This window comes from Plasmopara halstedii (genome assembly GCF_900000015.1).
Source record: "Plasmopara halstedii genome assembly, contig: Scaffold_3120, whole genome shotgun sequence".
Lineage (NCBI taxonomy): Eukaryota > Oomycota > Peronosporomycetes > Peronosporales > Peronosporaceae > Plasmopara > Plasmopara halstedii.
The window spans coordinates 586,450-609,213 of NW_020190023.1; the positions used below are offsets into that span (position 1 = coordinate 586,450).

The window sequence follows — 22,764 nt, forward strand, 5'->3', positions numbered from 1 at the left end:
AACTTGATTTTGCGTCAAGAACCGAGTATATGCTGCAATCGGATTTAAAATTGGTAAAATACACCTCTATCCTTCTTGAAATCACCACGATGTGGCTCGTGTCTGTCATACAATTTATCTCGCTGATATTAACCCGGCTACACCTCGTAGTAAAACACTTAACTCATCTCAGCGACAACAGGGACAGACAGATCGCGAATATGTTTGTAGTGGTGTAAGTATTTTTGTTAAATGCAATTGACCGACTGTGGTCTGTAAGTTTAAGCTGCTATCGCGAAACACTGACCGTTCATGGTCGTTGCAGAACACAAACATATCCTGAGATCTACTGGTATACAAATCACAATCCAACTTTGACTGCTAGGCTAATGTGAAACGCTCTGTTGTAAGTCAAGCATAAAATGACACTCTAGTCGAATGTTCACTTTGCCGAAGCTGGCATAAAAAGATGGATTATGAGTGTGGCGACACATCTTTCATATCCAGAGCGCGAATAGAGTGCGATACAGTTTGCAATCTTGCCAGCATTCAGTACCCAAGGCACAGTCTTCATCGAAGTTACAAACGTATTCGACGATGGCTGCTTCAGGCTCAGGCGTCACTCCAAATAACCTGTTACATGTAGAGTCGTAGAGCATTTGCGATGCAAATTATGGTCGCTCGCTTGCTCGTGTGTGAGAAGATGGCTCCGAGGCGAAGGAATTTTAGGGTGCACCCTGACGGGTGGAGCAATTTTCCATAGTTCAAAACCATGATTACGACGATATGAAATCTGTAGAAGCCGCTATTACTCTTGTGCCTAGAGACGAACAGGACGACTAACTTGGGCCAAGTATGGCTTGCTATCGACGAGCTGGACGCCCTCGTGAGTTCCGTGGCGAAATGGCTCGGAGCTTATCTCAAGAGGTGGCGGTTACGGAATGAAGCTGAAGTGTAGAGAACAAAATTTCAGTGCATGGCTCGACCGTATGTCACCAGATGAGGGCAGAGAGGATCGAAGAGCTGCTGGGTCAGGGCTCGGCTAGTCTTATTGGGTCAAGTATAAATTAGTGAAGAGCTTGACGTCGTCGTGAACTCAGCGACGGATTATTTCAAAATTTCATTCAAGATAGATCGATCACGGAGTGTGGGGAGCGCCTCACCATCAGTGAATGACTCGGCCGTATATCGGCAGAGGAGGGCGGAGTGTCACTAAAGCATTCTGCTCTGCATCCGGGCGAAGCATACAAATCCATTCATGTGCATTGTTTGCGCGGACAATTCAAGTCAAATCCTCATGAAGGCTTCGTCGCTCTTACCTTCTACTTTTAAGTGGGCTACCCAGGAAGGCCCCTTTAGCAGCTTGGTACACTTAATGGAAGTCAGGAAGCCAACTACGGCAGACGTCCAAACACACAATGAGCGTTGGAATCCTCGAAACTAGTCTCATCGATATGAATGTTCATGAGGACAGCTACGATAATACTTTGCGTTAGCATCCTTACTGCTTTAATGCTTATAATAAAACTCAGCACAATGCACTTCTCGCTATCAAACGAAGCCTAAGTTTTATAAAAAGAAAACGTTCACTGGAAACGTGGGCTGCTAGCCTCATACATGACATTATTTATGGTTGTTATCTTCAAAATACGGCTAAAAGTGCAGCAAATTCAAGTAATCTACACTTAATATCATCGGCATTCCCGTCGTTCATCCTTTCCCTTGTATTTGTATCTCGACATAAGCAGAAACTACGTTAACCTTCTACATCTTGATCGACTAACCATTCACTATTATGTCCTTAAGTTGAAAATGTAAATAAACAATTGAAATATTTGCTTTATCCAGTTCAATAATTCTCAATTCTGAGCAAAGCATCTGATAACAACAGTACATCTCTATCAGTAAAAGCCGTTCAATGGTCGTCATCATGCACGTCTGGCGTATTCTCGTACAAACACCAAGAGCAGGTTCGTTCGCTCTTTTGTAAGATTAGGAATCAAACTTTTACCAAGCCAATAGGTTCATAGTTACAGTACAAAAACGCATTTTCTGTGTCTGATTCGCAGCCATAGACAGCAGATGTGTGACTGACTGGATGATCACAAAACATTTTCTTCATTCGAGTTGTCGAAACCATGTCACACTAGATCCAAAACCATTTCCTTCCTCACTACAAACTTCCTCACAACAAAAATGCACTTATATCCCTTCCAATTTGATTCTTTTCTCTCTCATACGTACAGCGAGATGGATACACTCATTGTTTTCTTCGTAGCTACAAGATGAGAAATCTCTTCTTTTCAACTACGTCATTCGTACGTACCATCAAGTCAGTGTCAATGTACCAGCAGGGAAAGTGGGTATGGTTAGGGCTAAGATTTGGTACTCGACCGTTTGTCTTAAAGTTTTCTTTCCTTCTTCTCTATCAATTGTGTTTTCTTCATCTCGTTCTTTATCTTCTTTCACATCAAATCTCGTATCTCTTACCATTCTCTTCTTCATAGAAAAAAAACCCCTCGTCTTCTCGTTGTACCATCCTCTTCAAAGGTTAGGGTTCATCCATTGTACCATAAACGTTCATGTCTGGTACACTACGAAGAAATGACATGATATCCCAAGTGGGAGGCTGCGCGAGAGAGTCTGGACGCAGAACGAAGGTCTTCGAAACCCCAAATCCACTTGAAAAAAGTGACTTGAGCCATCGCGTTTGCAGCCAGTAACGGAACTTCGTCTATGCGCCTAGTCCGAAAGTTGTTATTCTTGTACCAAGTGCACAAGTCGTGAAATCTTCCCATAGTAGAACAATGGCATTTCCAACTGAAATGGTCCCATTTTCCACCATTTGCAACTCTAATCGACACCATGAACGCTTTACCTGTACGTACCCAATAATATTGTATTTCTATTTCTAAACAACCACTAACTTCATCTCATCTACTTTAGATCTCTTTCATCTAGCACATGAACAATATCTTGTTGGTTCGTATTCCAATGCTTTACGTCTATGTAATGAATTATATGCTTCGAATGCTTCACGTCCTGAACTTTTACTTTTACTTGGTGCCTTACATTTTCAATTGGGTAATTTTTCACATTGTATTGCTTACAATCAACAATGTATTCGTCTTGCTCCAACATTTGCTGAAGCTTATGGAAATTTGGGCAATGCATTGAAAGAATTGGGTGATCTTTCTGGTGCAATCCAATTTTATCTTCGTGCGATTAAAGTGAATCCAAACTTTCGTGATGCTTATAATCAAGTAGCGAATTGTTATATGGTATTAGGACAAACAGAAGAAGCAGTGGAAATGTATCAACTTGTCTTGGAATATGATCCGGAACTTGTGGAAGCTCAAAGTAATTTAGGAAATTTATATAAATTACAAGGTCGACGTGAAGATGCGAAAGAATGTTATTGTCAAGCTCTTCGTTTGAATCCAAAGTTTGCAATTGCTTGGAGTAATTTAGCAGGTTTAATGAAAGAAGAAGGTCAAGTAGAAGCAGCAATTGAATATTATCAAGAAGCCATTCGATATGCACCGGAATTTGCCGATGCTTATAGTAATTTAGGAAATGTCTTGAAAGAAATGAATCGTTTGAAAGAAGCAATTGAAGCATATCAAGCAGCTGTGACGATTCGACCAACGTTTGCAATTGCATATGGAAATTTAGCAAGTTGTTACTATGAAGCTGGTGATTTTGAACTTGCAATTTCAACATTTCGTCATGCTATTGAATTGGAAGGAAATTTTCCCGATGCATATAATAATCTTGGCAATGCATTACGTGAATGTGGTGAGTTGGAACAAGCAATTGATTGTTATCGTACAGCTTTACAATTAAAACCTGATCATCCTCATGCGTATAATAATCTTGGCAATGCATTGAAAGACAAAGGATTGATTAAAGAAGCTTTACAATGTTATACAATTGCCATTCGATTCATGCCTCAATTTGCTGCAGCTCATAGTAACATTGGTAGTATTTTAAAAGAACAAGGAAAATTCGATCAAGCTTTAGCACATTATCAAGAAGCTATTTCAATAGATCCGAAGTTTGCCGATGCGTATAGTAACATGGGGAATGTTTTCAAAGATCTTTGTCGATTAGATGATGCAATTCAATGTTATTCAAGTGCAATTCAATTGAAACCTCATTTTCCAGATGCTTATAGTAATTTAGCAAGTGCTTATAAAGATGGTGGACGATTAGAAGAAGCAATTGGATTTTATCGAAAAGCATTAACTTTACGTCCTCATTTTCCCGAAGCTTTTGCGAATTATTTTCATTCACTGGTTTTTATTTGTGATTGGAAAACACGACAAGAAGATACGAAGAAATTACAAGAATTTCTTGATGAACAATTACAATTTCATGATGTCGTTCCTGCTGTTCAACCATTTCATGCACTTGTATATCCATTATCAATGCAATGTTTTCAAGCAATTTCCACACGATATGCTGAACGTGCGAAATTAAATGTTAGTCTTGTGGAGATTCCACGTTGTCGAGTTTTACGAAATACACCAGTGGAACGGTTACGTATTGGTTACGTTTCTTCGGATCTTGGGAATCATCCACTTGCTCATTTAATGCAAAGTGTATTTGGTTTTCATAATAAAAAAGAATTTGAAATCTTTTGTTATGCTACTTCACCTGATGATGGTTCGAAATGGCGACAAGAAATTGTACGCAGTGTCGAACAATTTCACGATATTTCTACGTTTACAACTGAAGAAGCTGTACGTACGATTTTAAATGATCAAATTCATCTTTTGATCAATTTAAATGGGTATACAAAAGGTGCACGAAATGAAATTTTTGCGTTACAACCAGCACCATTGCAAATAAGTTACATGGGATTCTGTGGAACATTAGGTGCCGAATATATTCAATATATGATTGGTGATGCCATGGTTGTCCCAGTGTCTTCTCGTCAATATTTTACGGAAAAAATTATTCAAATGCCACATACGTATTTTGTCAATGATCATAAACAATCAGCGCAAGAAGTACTTGACACAAGAAAATGTCCAACTCGTGCTGATTATGGGGTACCCGATGATTACTTTGTCTTTTGTAACTTTAATCAAGTTTATAAAATTGATCCCGTGACATTTACAACGTGGATGAACATACTACAACGTGTTCCAAATTCGATTCTATGGTTATTACGTTTTCCACCTATTGCTGAAGAAAATATACGTGCTGAAGCTCGTGCTCGTGGTATTTTTGATGATTCACGATTACTTTTTACAGATGTTGCACCAAAAGATGAACATTTAAAACGTGGATATTTAGCAGATTTATTTCTTGATACTCCGGAATGTAATGCTCATACAACTGGGTGTGATATTTTATGGGGTGGAACACCAATGATTACAATGCCTCAAGATCGAATGGCAACACGAGTAGCAGCAAGTTTATTACGTGCCGCGAATTTAAGTGAATTAATTACTACGTCGCTGGAAGAATATGAAGAATTAGCTGTTGCTTTAGCAACTGATCGAAAACGACTAGCAACTTTACGACGACGTTTAGAAACAGAACGATTGACATGTCCATTATTTGATACAAAACGATGGGTACGCAATTTAGAAATTGGATACTCAATGATTTGGGCGCGTTATGAAAATGGTTATGAACCCGATCATATTGAGGTACCAGATATTCAAGATCTTTTACGACAGAATCAACGCCATGGTACAATGTAAGGTGTTGCATTTGTTACTTCACGTGGGTGCAATTGCATGTTGTATTTGCATTATTCTCGTTGAGTGAGGACTAAAACGGCCATGCCACCTACCATTAGGTACTTGAGCATTGGATAATCGTTAAGTAGAATTGTGAGCATGCCAACATAGGGGATTGAACTAGGAAAATGATGACAAATGTGAGGATTTGGTGCATGAACTATCATCTTGACTTGCAACTTGTACGTACGCTCGAGCAACACCAATGATGTCTTCACGTTCAAGCCACAATTGACCAAATGCGTACAATCCACTAAAATAAACAAAAATTATTGTAAGACAGTTTGTATTGTACGACGTTTTAGAAATGTTCGCACCGGTCGTCCACATTGTTATTGTCACCTTTTGTTAGATACACATGCTTTCCATCTGATGCACTACAAGCTTATTAAGTAACAAAATCATTTCAACAAGAATTAGAAATGAACGTACCGCTCATGTAGTTCAAGTAAACGATGAACGATCGGAATGTCTCGACCTTTGACTTTATACACGACAATATCACCAATTTCAAGCTGTTGTTTCTATCACATCGAAACATCAAGATAGTCGTACAGTTTTTATTTATCATTGTACGATCAATGTACGTACATTATTGTCAAGGTACAAAATATCACCTCGTTGAAATGCAGGTTCCATACTTCCACTTAACACAACAACAACAGGTGACTCACCCATTGTAAATGCCATCAAACCTTTCCATATCATCAAAGCCGAGAGCACAACTAAAGCCAAATTCAGTCCTTGATGTGTTAACTGTCGCTTATTACTCCAAAGTCGCTTCACTTCATCCACTTGTTGTTTCAGCATGATCTCAACCTTTTGCCACGTAATTGAAAATGGACGACACAATAAGTAAATTGTACGCAACTATCATTTTCAACAGGTTTCCCTATCAAATAGAAATGACAGGACAAAATCCAATAATAAATGGTTCAGGGAGTTCGTCGATTACTAAAGCTCAAGACGTTCATACGACCAGATTCCAAGATACAACATGAATCGAAATCAACTAATTCCAAGACAATGATTCGATTAGCAAAACGTATTGCAATGTCAGGATTATGTTCAAGACGTGAAGCTGAGCTTCAAATTCAAGCCTCCAAAGTGAAAGTCAATGGTGTGGTTATCACAAATGTGACTACAAATGTCAATGTTGAAAACGATGTCGTGATGGTCAAGAATCAAGTGTTAACAACGAAGAATCGTCAAGTTTGGATCGCTCATAAGTTAAAAGGAGTATATCATTCAAAATTCTAATGGAAATAACGTTCATCTACTTATCTTTTCTCCATTTGTAGGAATTAATTACAACGAAAGATCCAAAAGGACGGACCACAATCTTTGATCGATTACAAAAGATGGGATTTCATCAACATATTATGCCAGTGGTAAGAGAAAAGTTCAAGTTTACGTGAATATTCAAGTTAACGAAATGAATTATTATATGAATGTAGGGTCGATTGGATTTTAATACGGAAGGATTACTTTTACTTACAAATGATGGAGATTATGCAAGAGAATTAGAACATCCATCGAATGGTGTAACTCGAGTATATCGTGCTTTAGTACGTGGTCATGTACTTGATTCCAAGATCTTGGAATTAAAACGAGGACCAGTGATTCATGGAATGAAATATCGTCCAATTCATGTGACTGTTCAATCGAGAAATGCTAAAGATTCATGGTTACATGTTCTTGTGACGGAAGGAAAGGTAGGTAGTCGATTGATTGGATATGTATGAGGTTGACTTGAATGACTTTGTTGGAAATAGAATCGTGAAGTTCGAAAAGCTTTAGCACATGTGCGACTTGTAGTGAAACAATTGATTCGTATTCAATATGGACCATATCGTCTTGCTGATCTTCCACCTGGTGCTGTTTTGGAAGTACGTGCGAAATCACTTTCGAAACGACAAACTTGACTAGTCAAGAATCAAAAATTTGTAGCTTTGATGATAAACATGAGATCGCTCGTTAGATTTGTAATCTCTTAACAGCTTTGCTTCATCTTGTGTTGAAGACAATCAGACCCTACTATTGGGTTGAAACTTTCACTTTTTTCTTATCTATAATTCAAACGAATCTTGTTCATTAGTTGTATGATCACTTACAAGTGAAGTGGAAGTATAACGATCATTGTCAGCTGGAGATTCGATTACACGATACCAATCACGTACATCAGTTCGTGTATTCGTACCGCTTGTAGTATCTGATGGAAGAGATTGACTCAAATCAGGAGTTGCTAGTGACATACGATTGTGTCTCCTTGTTGTAGCTGAGGATAGTGTTGAAGAAGTTGATGAAATACGAGAGACATCAGTTCCTTTTGACAAAAGAGATGGCACTCTTCCAGAATTGCTGCGTTCAGGTTCACTCGATAAACGAGATGTGGTTGAATATCGTTCTTTTGTAGAATATCGATCACTTGTAGAATATCTACCAGATACATCAGAGTCATGTTGATGATGGACTGAAAACTCAGAACATCCTCGAAGACTGAGACTTTGATCCGATGTATTGGATTCGCGAAGAAATATGGCAGAATTATTAGGCGGTAGACTTGCAATGAATGAAATGGGATTCGGACGATCATAGTCAATAGACGAACGTGACGTAGCATTTAATTTTGCTCGAAGACTTGAAGCAAATGGTAAATCTCGAGACGCAAATGTTGAACGTGTGGATTTCCACACACTGGAGCTTGGACTAGATGATGTTCGTGAAAATGTATTTGTTGCTTGAACAGGTGTGTTAAGATCCGGGACTTGACGTTTTGAAGCTCGACATTTGACACAAAGTAGAAGGAGAATCACGAACAGTCCAACACCACCAAGTGCAGAAATTATAAGAGTCTTTGAGAATGGAATGCCTGGAAAAGTGCTTGATGTCTCTTTTGGAATGTCTTCAAAAGACGACGACCGAGATGGAGACGGTGTTGTGGGGTGATCAAATGCTTCACTTCCGTGTAAAGATGCCTCACTATTGTCCGTCTCAATATCTCGAAACGTGACTGGTGGTACAATCGTATCTGCTGACTTTGTCGTATTGAGTCCTTCCGACACATTCTGTCCAGTAGACGGCATTATAGTCGGTGGCATTGTCGTTGGAGCCTCTGTATCTGCTGGTACATTTTCGTCGACCACTGGAGGTGTTGTTACAGCAACTGGTTCTGTTGTAGTTGATGATGTGGATTCTGGAAGAAGAGAAGGTGGTGCTTCGGTTGTTACAGAAAGCGTAGGAGCTTCAGTTGGAACTGGTGGAGGAGTCGTCACTTCTTCTGTGACGATTGGGGATACTCGTGTGACGATCGGAGGTGGTGTTTCAGTCACTGGTGGTGCTGTAGTATCAACTGGAGCTGTAGTTTCTACTGGAGCGATTGTCTCCGGTACAATATTGTCTTGTAAAGTCTCAACAATTGGAGTCTCGACTTCCTGTGCTTGGATACCATGGAACGAATAGACTATGAATGCTATAGCAAGAAAGCAAACCATATTTCGAATGTTTAGAAGTGAGCTAAATGAACAGTGACCTAGAAACGACGTCACAGAGAAAGCCAGCAAAGATGTGAGACGAAGGGGTACAGTCATACAGTGTGTGTCGTGGTCGTAACGCCAAATTACTTCGATACAACCGACAAAGACTGTCTACGAGACGTAATGAAGTCGCAAGACTGACATGACGTGATTCTCAAACGTTGCAATGTCCAGATAAACACTACAGAAACATACTATGACGTTTAAGTTATCGCCTGTAGATTATTAGTGCAAGTTAGGATGGATGTGAAAGGCTCCAATATTACTGCGATGAAGCGAAGAGGCATCCCACTGAAGCTTCGAAGCATGTACTACCATCATAATCACGAAACACTTGTAACGACGGTGACCTACACACTGAAACGGAACCTTTTTGCGTGTTAAACACAGAAACGACAAGTACAAACCCATGTCGTTGGTCTCATATGGCTACATCCTGTGTACTACTACTACCATCTTCAGGAGATGGCAGTAAAAGTTGTTGGTGCAATTGCTGCATCTCTTGCTCTGGTAGCGATGTTTGAATTGGAGAAGAAAGCTGCGAAGGCTGTGACATGGTCGTCTGCATCTTTTTCATCGTACCACGTTTGCGATCCAGCGTCTGTTGTTCGACTGTCTCCTTCAGCTTTCGAAACGTCATACGAATACTTTTCTTTGTGTGATCATCAAATCGCAGTCGATCTAGTTCAGGGAGCAGCAATTTAAAGCACGCGACAAGCTGCTCGTTTGTTGCCGGTCCATCAGCAGACTTTGACGAAAAGCCAAGCACGTCCTCGACGTTGCTTGTGGGCGACACTAAACTCGCATGGTCTCCTACTGTCAATGTCGGAGCAAGTCCTAAACCTGACGCGGCAGCGGCGGCAGCTGATGATGCGGATGCTTCAATTCGAGCGTGAAGCTCCTGTAGACGTGGTGTCAATTCAGTTGAAGCGATGTGCTCGTTCGCCGTCTCTACATCAGTCGACAAAGTTTTCTTACTTGTGTGTTTAAGCTCATGACCTGAGTTGTCTGGAACTGTATACACAAAATCCGATTCTTCCAAACCTGCGCAGTGGATTCCGGAATTTTCGTCGCGCGGATTTACAAACTCATCAATAGGCAGCGGTCGCAGAATCTCAAGTGCCGACACAGTGTCACAAATTTCCGTATCAATCTCTTGCTCGATCAAGTCAAATGCTGCCATTGTATCTGCGTTCGGTCTCGGCATGAGAATCGCAGTAGCAGCCCAACACTTGCGTATAATTTCTTCTGGAATCTCTTGCATCCAACAGTGTCGTGCCCATCGCATAGCCTGCAGCTGTTCGACATTAAAAACGTGCTGTCTACCTGCTTCAAAACGATCTAAAGCGTAGAGCATATGATAGCGTCGATACCGACGTTTAAATGCTGCAATTAGTCCAGCATCTAAAGGCTGTAACGTTGTGATAGACGTCATGGCGTGGTTTAACTCGGACACTGGTGTTTTCATTGGCGACGATAACATTACTGCAGATTCTGTTTGGAGTACAGTAGAATCTGTGAGCGATGATGAAGCATCTGACATGGGCGTATTCATTGTACTAGATATAGAAGGAGCCGAAAGACTCGAAGTATCGACAAGTGAAATTGGTAGAGATTCTAAAATTGGCGGTAGAATCTCAAGACGCACATTTGTCAACTCAAGTCCAAGTGTAACATGTGATGGAGCAGGTGATACCAGTAACAAAATGTATCGTCCTTCATCCCGCATGCGTGTATCAATAGCTGAGACATAATCTTGAAACATAACTGGTGTCATCCAAGCGCGTTTATTATTTTGATAATAAAATTGTGCTCGACTTTCCTCGACATTTAATTCTTCAGTTAATTCTGGTAATTTACTTGCACCAATAAACATCGGTTCCATTCGATCACTAGCATCAGCATTAATCGTAAATACAATCGTCAGTCGTTCACCACAATTTTCTCGTCTTGCAACTCGACCACGTCCTATTGGTTTCTCAGGTGGCATTTCATAGAATAATCCACTTTCATGCATACAATAAACATCACGTGGATCATAGACACGTGCAATACTTTGTAATTGTTCACGTGATGTAATACTACTACTCATACCAACATTTGTAGCTCCATCCAGTGCAGCTGCAGCACTTCCAAGACGAATATTATATCGTTTTTTAAATCCACCTAACCATCCATTTGAAAAACTCATTGTTGATGCAATTCCAAGTTGAGTTGCAAGTGAACGTGCTTGACTTTTAATAATATCTCCCGAAATCTTATATCCATTATGACGTGCACAAAGAACCCAATTGCATAAGGCTGTATCAAGTTCTGGATGTGTCACTAATCCTTTACGACGTGCTGATAAATCTCGTGGGGCCATTTGTGTCAATTCATCAGAACGTGCTAAGATCTTGGAGATTGTCGATTGATGTGGTAAATGTGTGAGTTGAAATTCACGCTTTGCCCAGTGACAAAGTTCCTGTTGAGTCATTTTCACTTGTGAAAACTTAATACAAAGCTGACGTTTTTGAAAATTGGTCAAGTTTCCCATCGGTTGAGATCGTCGTTTCTTTTTGACGGTCATTGGTGTTGAAGACGCCGGGCAATCTGATGCTTCGGTGGATGCGGAACGCTTGAGCATTGGGAAAGGATGCTACAAGAGGGGGAAATGGCCGAATATAGGAGTCAGTTTGACAGGCGGACAAGCACTGACTGTTGAGATTGGTTAAAAAGATAAAAGAAAACAAAAGAAGAGCTGATATTCTGACTGCAATTTTCTCACTGAAAATTTCAGCAAATTATTGTCATTTGTTTAAATTGATATTATGTTATTTCCACGAAATACTCAGTGTATGCACTTATATAAATTGAAGCCACGTATATGTATGTTCTAGAACATCTCGAGAAAGTGGCTTGGCCTAGACAACTACAGTAAACCAGCCGACATACAGTAGCACAGTAGCCGATATGGCACAAATGCTTACAGATCTCTCTAATAAATGTCACATGCTGATGCTGTTGAGCTGTGACGGGAAACTTTAACGCTGCAGATTAATGCGTTTTGTGTGCCTCGAAATTGAGTCTCCCAAATTTAGATCAGTCAACTCATGTTGTCTACGACGCTTATGTCTTTGTTGTAAGACGTGCTCGACTCTAAGCATATGCCGATGAGTATAGCTTGAGTACTGTCAGCTTTGGGCGTCAATGAGAGCTCTTCCACGTTCACGACCAGAAGCTCATGTCTTTATCAAGCCCCGAACACACGTGTAGGGCACTTAGTTATTCGTTAACGATCTGGATCATGGGCAGTTGTACAAAGCTGAAAATGTCTCCGAATCTCTCATAGAGAATAGCAAGATGGTTGTCTTTCTTTGCCAAGTATATCTTTGAGACAAGGTTTGTGTAGTTCAATTAAACATGATGGCAGACGCGGTCGCGTCGCCCCGACCATAAACTGTCACATAATGCAGTGGTCAAGTCGCGAATTGATGAGGCGATACGTGCAATATACGGGCTGGATGCAACATGTATTTGATAGCTAACAGCTTTCAGATCCAAGTTGTTTGGGCGCTTAGATGTTGATTTGATGACGTGCGCGTTTGCATGTTTGCACCGCTATTGCTTGTTTCAAGATTTGCTATATGAAAGCACTTACTTACTGGACACTCAATGTGCGGTGGTACCAACAACAAGTACAGAAGACTTTACGTCAGAACAAACTCGCAGGATGGCTTGTATATTCGATGCCACAGAAACAGTTGTCGACATTTAGATGGACACTAATGTCAGAAAGCATTATTAAGTTGTCAGAAGTGTAATATGTACTGCTAGAGTTGACGTCAGCTTTATTTATAAGCAATGCAAGATTTTGTAGGCAAATGACAAAGCTTGGTGGCCACATCAAAAAAGAAAATACATCATACTTAGCGAGCGCTATTTACTTGTAGTTCAACACGCATAAGTGGGCAAGCAAATATGTACCCACGTTGAAAGCACCTACGAGTAAAATTTTCGTCGCACATGTCCATGCGTTTGGCCAGCTTGTCGGCTCTAGCAAAGTGTTGGTAGTCCATGATGTAGATAAATTTTTCGTCTTCCATAAGAGCACTCATAACACCGTCAATGTGTCTTAGCGAATTGTCTAGGCAAAACTGCCAATCTTGCTGCTATCAGCAGCACCACACCAAAATACTACCAAGGTGTCAATCGACAAAGTGTTTTGTGAATATGGGTTGATGTCGAATCTAAATTTGCGCTTACAGCAAAGTGTTGAAAAGCTTCGCTCGAGGCGATAAGCACCAAATCAGTCATCACCACTGGTAATCATGGATAGACAGACGATCAGACGACTACGTAGTGAACCCTTATATTCTATCTCTATGAGGCTAATCATCATGCGCCGAGTTCGGGACACCATAGCTGAGAGCTTAGATATAAGATATGAACAGGCCGATGGGAAATGGTAGTCAAAACACACTTGAATGCGCAATGAGTGAAATTCTCATTGGCTCATTTTGGTCTACCTACACATGCAGCTCCTACAGTACATAGGACTCATTGTCTACGCTACGTCGGACCGATCAAAGTTGTTAGAAAATGGAAGAGGATAAGAAGACATTTTGTGCTCCACGCAAGCTTTCTATGGCCATATGCTCTGTCGAGCAGGTCGGATATGCAGCCCTTTGCTGAACACGGACCAAAGTCTCCATCATTCCCTGCATATCTGGTACCCTCCACTCGAGAGCAGTGGCAAGGCTTTGAACAGCAAGGGTACATAACCACAGCTTTTGTTGAGCCGACGGCGACACTAGGGTTGTTCGTGACAAATTATTTTTTTCTTGGAAAAATTATTGCAGTTTGATTTACCACATTGACAGAAGTACCCTAGCGCTGTTGCCGCTTATGACCTGGTGCACTCTTGGTATTCCCTTACCCGCTACAGAGACATATTTGTTTGTCGTTGCCTGCTTTCCACTGGCAGACTCCCACCTCGACGCTCGCGTTGTGTTTGTTATTTGCAAAGATAAGTCTAGTTGGACGTTCATTTTAATAGGGCTAGCTTGCAGAGATTCGAGATGGGTGATAGAACGCGAGTTCCCTGACCAGGGCGTGAGTTGAGTAAGGTACACTCCGGCACTCTGGCCAGTATTGAGTACCAAAGACATCCCTCATAGAAAGTATGGGGTTTTCCGATCTCCGATTCCCTATGTGCAGTCGGTAATAGAGTTTGCGGAGTGCCCAATGTTTTATGATAGCGTTTATAAAATGGCTTTGAGTAATCGTTTTTCTCTCTATTCGAAGGGAGGGCCGCACGCACAGGCGTGTAAGGGATTCGCACCGGCGTGGCAAGCAATATGTAACGAATTAAAGCTGATGGTGTGGCTTGATATTTTTTACAAAAGTCGTCGTGACGTTCTGCTTGCTGCTTGGCTACCGTCAGCACACCCCAGCCTGTTGGTGACGAGCTGATTGCTGCTATGAGTTTCACGGCAATTTGCCTCGGCACTATCCAGTACGGAAAGCACTATTTCGTAGAGAGTAGAGAAAGAGCGTAAGGAAAGTCAGTTCCGGCGAGCGGCTCGACCTCACGTCACAAGATGAGGGCGGTGAGGACTCAGGAATTTGATACGTTTGTTTTCATTAAAAAGCCCCCCACCATTTCAGCAAAATGGCCGTATGTGTGTCAGCCGCGAGGGCCCAAGCGCTCAATATGCCATATATGGGTGCGTAAGTGAGAAAACTCTCGATGGTCATGTGGCGTAAGATGCAAGGATTGTGGAACTCCAAGTGCAGTTGGCAGTTTACCTATGCGAAAAGTCGTCAAAGGACAAAAACCGTGTGCGGTATGCATGCTGGTTGGACATTTGATGGGGGTCTGTACAGTACTATTGTGTATATACAAAGAATAATTCTGTACAATTGCATGAAAATTATATTATACTTTTAAGAAAGAGTAAGTGTGAGAGCTCCATGTATAAAAAAACGGGACTGTTTGTGACAATGGGTTATCGAGAAAGGGTCCATCGGACATGTGGGCTTTTATTTACGTCATCCAGTTTATGCAACTTAGTATCAAACATTGCAAAATAGAACTTTGATGTGTTAATTTTTATTGCCATTGTAATAAATATACCCTGCTCGGCACCTGTGTGTTTTGTCTAAACATTGTACGGGAATGCCTGCAACCTGCACAGAGGAACTCAAGCTCAAGAAGTGCGCGTTACGTGATGCACAAATAATATGCAGAGGGACTATCGCCCCTCTCAACTTTGATTTCAATAACTTCCAGTGGCATCCATTTTTCTCTTCCCTACTCTTCTCTTCTAAAATAATGTATAGATATAAGTACTTCATACGTATCTTTGGAATTTAATGAAAAGTCTGATGAAAAGCATTTAACGAAGCAAGAAGCGAACTTGAATTCCCGATTCGTAGTGGATGGCCGTGCACCTTGCTGCGAGAAAGCTGAAACTTATAAGAACACACAGATGACGAGCTCGAGCGCATTCTTCAAAGATGAAGCCGAGCTGTTAAAGTAGTTATGAACCCAGGTTGCTCTGGTAGATTAAACTTCTAGCATACTTAGAATGAATTTTATTGGCTTACTAAGTCTATACGTTTACTGTACTTAACAGCAAAATGATTCATGTGCAGCTAACAGCCCACGTTTACCAGGAACCTTTTCATTTCGGAGACACAAGCACTGATTTTTCAGTGCTATTACGGTTTACTCTTACACAAAAGTATAATGCATATTTAATACAATCTTACAGAAGTTAAAGAATGTGTCCTCGATAGAAATACTTATTGCACTTTTGGCCACCAAAATGTGAGCTACATTGAGGGGTTTAGCTACATTAATGTGTTTTAGACATCGCGCAAAAGCGATTGCTAATAAGCACCCACTAAACGCGGATCTCCACCCCACTCTTTTTACTCTTTGTGACACCCTTATATATTGTTATAGCATCGACAGTGGAAACCGTCGCACTGCTCAGCAAGCCTAAATCCTCGAGACCGACTCTCCACGAGCAATACTTGGCGAAATGTTCACTGATGAGAACAGCTGCAGCGGTTCTTCATGTTTAAGACTAAAGATATGGAGAAATAAGCCAAGCCGAAAAATGTTGAAATAACATAATAAGATCTTCGTGTCAGCTTCCTATGGCAGGGGATGGCAACTCGCCGTGAAACTCATCACGAATTTCAGCTCGTCAACAACACGCTTAATCCGACTCAGGTAGTCCGGTGACCGAGGTAAGCAGCGGAAAATCACAATGGCTATTGCCAAAATTTTCAAGTTGCGCTTATAGCTACACGCCATCATGCTTTGCTTGTCACGCCGGCGAAAAGCCGGATCTTCCTCTCAAATAGAGAGCGAACCGAGCACTCAAAGTCAGAACCCCAGTACTTTATATAAAGGATGTATCTAAATCCAAATTCTGGCGATAGTGCCGAAGTGTACCTTATAAACTCACGCCCAGGGCAGGTAATTCGCGTTGTATCACCTATCTCAGACCTCTTCAGGTTATCCCTCTTACAACGAACGTCCAATTAGAGCGTATATTGACGCTTGACTTTGCGAAGAGAAATTCACGGCGCGGGCGCCGAGGTGGAGACCCGCCACTTCAAAATATGCTGTTAATATCTTTGTTCGCTTCCATCATCAACTGTCATCGCCACAAACCAGAAGCCAAACACATAATCAGGTCACTCTATATTAGATAGTGAAAATCGCGCTACGACAAAAGAATCTGTTTTTATTCCGGGAAAATGAATACCGAGGGTGCACCAGGTCATAAGCGGCGACAGTACCAGGGTAATCCTATCGATGTGGTATATCAAATTGTCATGATCGCTTAATAAATTTATTTACGAGACGCTAGTAACAACTCTGGTGTATCTGCCGGCTCAACAAAGTCCACATGAAAGTGTGGTCATAGAGCGGACAAAACTTTCGCGGCTGAGTCTTGTAAGCTCCCACACATGTAGACGCGTCAACCGTCTTCGGATATTTAGATATGCAGCCGATACTGAGATGAATTCATTTATAGATAAGCTCGATGAACTTCGTCACCGCGGCGCATAAATTGCAGTACATAATACTAAGTGTCTACGGCACGTCAGACCGATCAAGGCCGTAAGAAAAACTACGAGGAGGAGAAACTTTTGTAGTTCTATCTGAGCTTACTAAGGCCATATGCGGTCCCTAACAAGTTGGATGCGCGATGGTGAAGAATCAACTATACCTGTATATTTGGTACTCTCTAATCGAGAGTAGCGGAACAGCGAAGCGTACCTCAAGCGCTGCAAGCGTAGGTAGACCAATATCAACCAATGGAAATATCACGCATTACGTATTTGTATTTAAGTGTGCTTGACAACCTTTTCCATCGACCTGTTCGTCACGTTCGATTTAGCTCTCAGCTGTGGTGTCCCTTACTCGGCGCATGACGCTCAATCTCATCGAGACAGAATATTATATTTTGTTACAAAGTATAGCCACGTGAAAATGAGTCAGACTGTATCGACAGCCCAGACCAGAGCCAATTTGCCGTGTTGTCAAAGATATTAAGGGAACTAACAAAATTATCTGTAATTATGATGAAAAGTTTGTCGAGGCATGTACTTCAACATTCAATGCAAATTTATTTGAAGGGGGCATCTCGCATAAGCGTCGCTTACAAGGATTTGGAGGATATGCTGTACTACGTAATCGTATGGTTGTCTGTCTGTCGATGATTACCAGTGGTGGTATATAATTTGATACTTCTCGTTTGAACGAAGCTTGCCAGCACTTCGCTGTAAAGCGTAAATTTCGATTTGACAATGTTCACCGTCAGCCTATATTGACAACACACTTTGTCGATTAACAGCTTGGTAGTTTTCTGGTGTGGTACTGCTGATAGCAGCAAGATTGGTAACGTTGACTAGACAATTTAAAAGACACAATGACGGTGTTATGAATTCTTTTATGGAAGACCAAATAGGACTATCAACGCTCACCGACAAGCTGGCCAAAGGCATTGACATGTGCGGCGAAACTTTAACTCTTTGGCCCATTTCAACGTAGACTGCCCACTTACGCATGTTGAATCACAAGTCAGTAGCGCTTGCTGAGCAGTATTAATATTCTTTATGAAGTGGTCACCAATGTTTGTCATTTTCCTTGTACAGTCTTCTGAGCTTACTGTAGATACCACCGCACATTGAGTCTCAAGTAGGTAAGTGCTTTCATATAGCAAATCTTGAAACAAGCAATAGTGGTGCAAATATGCAAACGCGCACGTCATTGAATCAACATCTAGGCGCCCAAACATCTTGTTATTGAAAGCATTTAGCTATCAAATACATGTTGCATCCAGCCCGTATATTGCACGTATCGCCTCATCAATTCGCGACTTGACAACTGTATTATGTGACAGTTTATGGTCGGGGCGACGCGAGACCGCGTTGCCAACATGTTAAATTGAGCTACACAAACCTTGTCTCAAAGGTATACTTGGCAAAGAAAGACAACCCCTTTGCTATTCTCTGTGAGAGCGGTGGAGAGATTTTCAGCTTTGTGCAACGGCCCATGATCTAAACGGTTTACGAATAACCAAGTGCCCTGCGCGTGTATTCGGGGGTATCATAAAGACATGGGTGGTCGTAGACGTGGAAGAGCTCTCACTGACGCCCAAAACTGACAATTTTAAAGTGTAATCATGTTTTTATACTCATCGGCACATGCTTAGAGGCGAGCACGTCTTACATAAGCGTCGTAGACAACATGAGTTGACTGATCTAAATTCGAGAGACCCAATTTCAAGGCACACAAAATTTGCAGCGTTCAAATCCAGTTATCCCGTCACACCTCAACACCATGTGACATTTTTTAAGCTTTGTGCCATGTCGACTACTGTGCTATATCGGCTGGTTTACTGTAGTTGTTCAGGCCAAGCCACTTTCTCGAGATGTTCTGGAGCATACATATACATGGCCCCAGCTTTTATAAGTGCATACACTCAACCACCGGTCACAAGTGTTTGATTTGGTTTCCACAGTCGACAACCCGTGCTCTGCATGACTGTAGACAAGTATTTTGTTGAAATCAATTTGTTCAAGGTCATGATGTGAACTATAGAGCTGCGTCACCAGTCGATTCAACGTATTTGACGCGTCAATGTCGGAAAGGTCTTGTCGAATACCACGAATATTATTGTTCTAGATTCACGCACTAATCTCACAATTATGCCAGCATCCGTGGGTTGCGAATTACCTGAATGATTCTTGGTAAAAAGGACGATCACAAATTACTGCAATCCCATCGAAGATGACGTGCATAATTACCCAAGAGTATTCTGCACGGAGTACCCACCGCATATTTCAGCTAAGAGAGAAGGAGACACGCAGGACGTACATGATTAATACGTTGATAGATGAAGCACCGCGGAACCGTTTTGGAGGCTTAAAGACACATAAACTTCTTGTAGATATTGTATATCCGATTTTAATCGACCCTTGAAGCACAAAAGTTGCATTCCTAACATAATTATGTTGGTTAAGTGGATGCGTAATGTCTTGGTACTGGTCTTATTTGGAAGAGAGTTCCGCTCAAGATGGCACTGTAACCGCCGCGTTGCGAGAGTATGACGCCTTTGCGGCGACATGAAGTAAAAGCGTCGCTTACCTACTTCGACGTTCAAAAATCATTTTAAAACGCACTCGAAATGGCCGCGAATACTGGCGACATATGTCCTAAAAAATCTTCCCATTTTGGGATCACTGAGGTATTGCAAGTTAGTGTCCACTCGTGCAGACGCCCCCTCCTACGTTGGATACAGCAAGTACGACACGCTGCTGCTCCATTTGGAGCATGGCCATAATAGATCATCGTACCCTCAAAAAGCAAGACACTAAACGTCAGGGAGCCATCTGTTCATTCACCGGTATCCGGTTGGAGCGTTCCTCAGGTTGTCTCTTTACCAGCAAAGCCTTCGGGTGAGCGATAACAATATCAAACCCCTGGACCGAGTTTTCTGACTCCTTTAGGCCATCAACAAAAACGCAATTTTTTTCGGCGGGGCTAGTTGTTTCAGGGACAGATGCTTGAACAATTCGATTTTCATCACACAGAAGAGTCAGTTTCTTCATGACCCAGTCTTAGGCTTGAGTACGTATTACCTAGTGCAGCGGAGTTACCGTGCACTTTGTACGGCTGAACCTCGGACTCTTGTGCACAGCGGTTGAGTTCGTGCACTTTGCACAGGAGAGCTTTCAGGAAAAGTTTGCTCTGCAATACCATGAGGGACAAATATTTAGCTACTTAATTCATTTCGGTTTATTATATTTTAATTAAAGTATCTTCACTGATTGACATTCAGCTGACACTTGTACCGCGAACATCTTCTTTACGAGGTCCCATCATAGCGACCCGACAGCTTTTTCAGGTGCTATCAACTACTTTTTGTCTTTCAGGATTTTTAGAAGTGAAAATGCGTTTTTATCCATGTTAAATGCTCTCTTCAAATCATCTTCGCTCTGATGTTGCAGCGAGACTTTATCAAGAAAATGTCAGTACATAATGGAAAGAATGTCAATATCTGCCGATGCATATCGCAGCTTCACCACACACTCCCACTGCAAGTGTGTTTGGAGTGAATATTTCTTTATGTTGATCCAAGGACGACCAGCGCCTGTGGTATTCACGATAACCATCGAAGTTTACATTGAATTTGTCGGCGTTGGGATGACTTCTAGTGCTACCAAGTGTATCCTGCCCGTGTAAACATACTTACTGAAGAAGGCTTAGCTCACCTGGCACGCCTCACGGCGTGTTGCTCGCTTTTAGCGGGTTATTGGCTTATGAAAGAAGAGTCCAGGTTAGTGACATTTGTTATTATAGCCAATAGGCTATTAACCTCCCTAACCTGATAAGTACCCCCAGTTTTGATACAGCAGGAATGAAAAGGGACATATAGCTGTAATAAATGTACAGTTCATGTCAGACACACAAAGTATGAAGTCCACACAACCATTACCTCGTCTTCTTGGTGGCTCATCATGTATGCGCTGATTGGTCGCATGAGCACTTCTTATTGACGGCTCCTCGAGGGGTACACTCACCTAACTGATGCTCGACGTTGCTCGAGAGGTGCGCTTAAAAATTAGTGAGAGGAATTATTTCAAAACAATTCTATTGGCACATTTTAAGAAAAGCACCAGAGAATCCCAAATCACTCAACAGATAGTCGATGGGTACAGTGACGCAAGCAGCACGCGCTACAACGCCAAAACATAATGCTGTCATATTTATATGATAGATTTAAAAGTCTGTGTATCAGCCTCAAATTCTGTTGTAGAAGTAAAACAGTGCTGTGAGCTATAGATCAAACAAAATGTAACAACGAAAAAAGGAAAGATTCAGCGCATATAGATATTATGCTTGCTAACAAATGGAATGAAAACATATATTCTTTATTAAGCCTGTCTCGTTCAAAGAGTCTCAGAAGCAGAAAAACCTCAATTAAACTCAATAATTAGGTGTTTCTACGGGCTTGAGCGTCCTTGAGCTTTTTATCTGCATGAAGAGCTTTCGCGACTCGATAATTTTGATTGGCTTGAGCTCTTGAGAAAGCTTCCTCGGCTTGTTGAACTTCTCCATCGAGCAAGTTCAGTGAGTGTGAGACTGCATTGGCAGAAGTTTTGTAAAACTCAACTAATGGAAGTTGATTTTTTAAATCTTGATCAGCTTTTCGGAATAATTCCGAATACGAGTCGGCAAGATTCGTAGCATCCTTGTAAAAACTTTCGACATTTTTGATATCTTCTCCAGCATTGTTGGCCTCATTCAATAGAGTTTCTGAACGAACATAATGTGAATGTAATTTTCCCATGTTTGCGGCATCGTTGGCGGCATTGATGGATGGATTGATGGTGTCGGCGTAGGCGCGGAGCTGGTCTTGTGTCTTTGTGATGAAAATGATGCGATGCAAGGCATCCTTCGCCAGGTCTTGGTAAAGTTTATAATTCTTGAAAAACTCGATGGCATTATTGGCAGCGCTTTCATATTCCTTGATAAGTTGCCTGTAGAGTGTGTGGACTGCTTCTTTTCGAAATGAAGCTTCATCTCTTTTGAGAGTTACAGCATTGAGTTTTTCGAATGCGTCTATAAACTTTCTGTGAGCTCGCTTGAGTTTTTTATGAGCGACTCTAGAATTCTCCTTGAGAATTCGAATCCTTTTTTTACTTGAGCTGGCGGAAGTGCCAACGTGTTCTCCAACCGTAACCATCCTGCTCGGGCCACCCACACTTTTCATCTTGGGTTTTTTTACCTTCAAAAAGTACTCAGGACGAATTTCTTTTACAATCTCGAGTCCTTTAGCTATAGGCACGCGCTCTTCTTCAGCCACTGGGGTTTCTTCACTCCCTTTAAAAGATCTTCTGGGCAACGTCGTTGTGTCAGAACCACCGGCTGGCATCTTGTCATGATTTTGCGTTATTACAGACTTGATCTGGGCAGATTC

The 22,764-nt window shown here is 41.5% G+C and overlaps 6 protein-coding genes across 6 annotated transcripts; 2 read left to right on the forward strand and 4 right to left on the reverse strand.

Annotated features, from left to right (window-relative positions):
- Nucleotides 1–2,786: 2,786 nt before the first annotated feature.
- Nucleotides 2,787–5,696, forward strand: PHALS_07656 (probable udp-n-acetylglucosamine--peptide n-acetylglucosaminyltransferase sec-like; the record flags this gene model as incomplete). Its single annotated transcript, XM_024721162.1, has 3 exons — nucleotides 2,787–2,859; nucleotides 2,926–4,083; nucleotides 4,147–5,696. The coding sequence occupies 3 exons, from the start codon at nucleotides 2,787–2,789 to the stop codon at nucleotides 5,694–5,696; spliced, it is 2,781 nt and encodes a 926-aa protein (XP_024586289.1).
- A 50-nt stretch (nucleotides 5,697–5,746) lies between these two features.
- Nucleotides 5,747–6,545, reverse strand: PHALS_07657 (signal peptidase i; the record flags this gene model as incomplete). Its single annotated transcript, XM_024721163.1, has 6 exons — nucleotides 5,747–5,855; nucleotides 5,926–5,988; nucleotides 6,053–6,112; nucleotides 6,168–6,259; nucleotides 6,327–6,430; nucleotides 6,506–6,545. The coding sequence occupies 6 exons, from the start codon at nucleotides 6,543–6,545 to the stop codon at nucleotides 5,747–5,749; spliced, it is 468 nt and encodes a 155-aa protein (XP_024586290.1).
- A 120-nt stretch (nucleotides 6,546–6,665) lies between these two features.
- PHALS_07658 (pseudouridine synthase) lies at nucleotides 6,666–7,660 on the forward strand (the record flags this gene model as incomplete). The annotated part of the gene is made up of 4 exons (XM_024721164.1): nucleotides 6,666–6,974; nucleotides 7,037–7,126; nucleotides 7,193–7,450; nucleotides 7,511–7,660. 4 exons carry the CDS (start codon nucleotides 6,666–6,668, stop codon nucleotides 7,658–7,660), a joined length of 807 nt encoding a protein of 268 aa, XP_024586291.1.
- Nucleotides 7,661–7,804: 144 nt separating this feature from the next.
- Nucleotides 7,805–9,229, reverse strand: PHALS_07659 (uncharacterized protein; the record flags this gene model as incomplete). The annotated part of the gene is made up of 1 exon (XM_024721165.1): nucleotides 7,805–9,229. One exon carries the CDS (start codon nucleotides 9,227–9,229, stop codon nucleotides 7,805–7,807), a length of 1,425 nt encoding a protein of 474 aa, XP_024586292.1.
- A 463-nt stretch (nucleotides 9,230–9,692) lies between these two features.
- PHALS_07660 (ars binding protein 1) lies at nucleotides 9,693–11,897 on the reverse strand (the record flags this gene model as incomplete). The annotated part of the gene is made up of 1 exon (XM_024721166.1): nucleotides 9,693–11,897. One exon carries the CDS (start codon nucleotides 11,895–11,897, stop codon nucleotides 9,693–9,695), a length of 2,205 nt encoding a protein of 734 aa, XP_024586293.1.
- A 9,880-nt stretch (nucleotides 11,898–21,777) lies between these two features.
- PHALS_07661 (uncharacterized protein) lies at nucleotides 21,778–22,719 on the reverse strand (the record flags this gene model as incomplete). Its single annotated transcript, XM_024721168.1, has 1 exon — nucleotides 21,778–22,719. One exon carries the CDS (start codon nucleotides 22,717–22,719, stop codon nucleotides 21,778–21,780), a length of 942 nt encoding a protein of 313 aa, XP_024586294.1.
- Nucleotides 22,720–22,764: the final 45 nt, after the last annotated feature.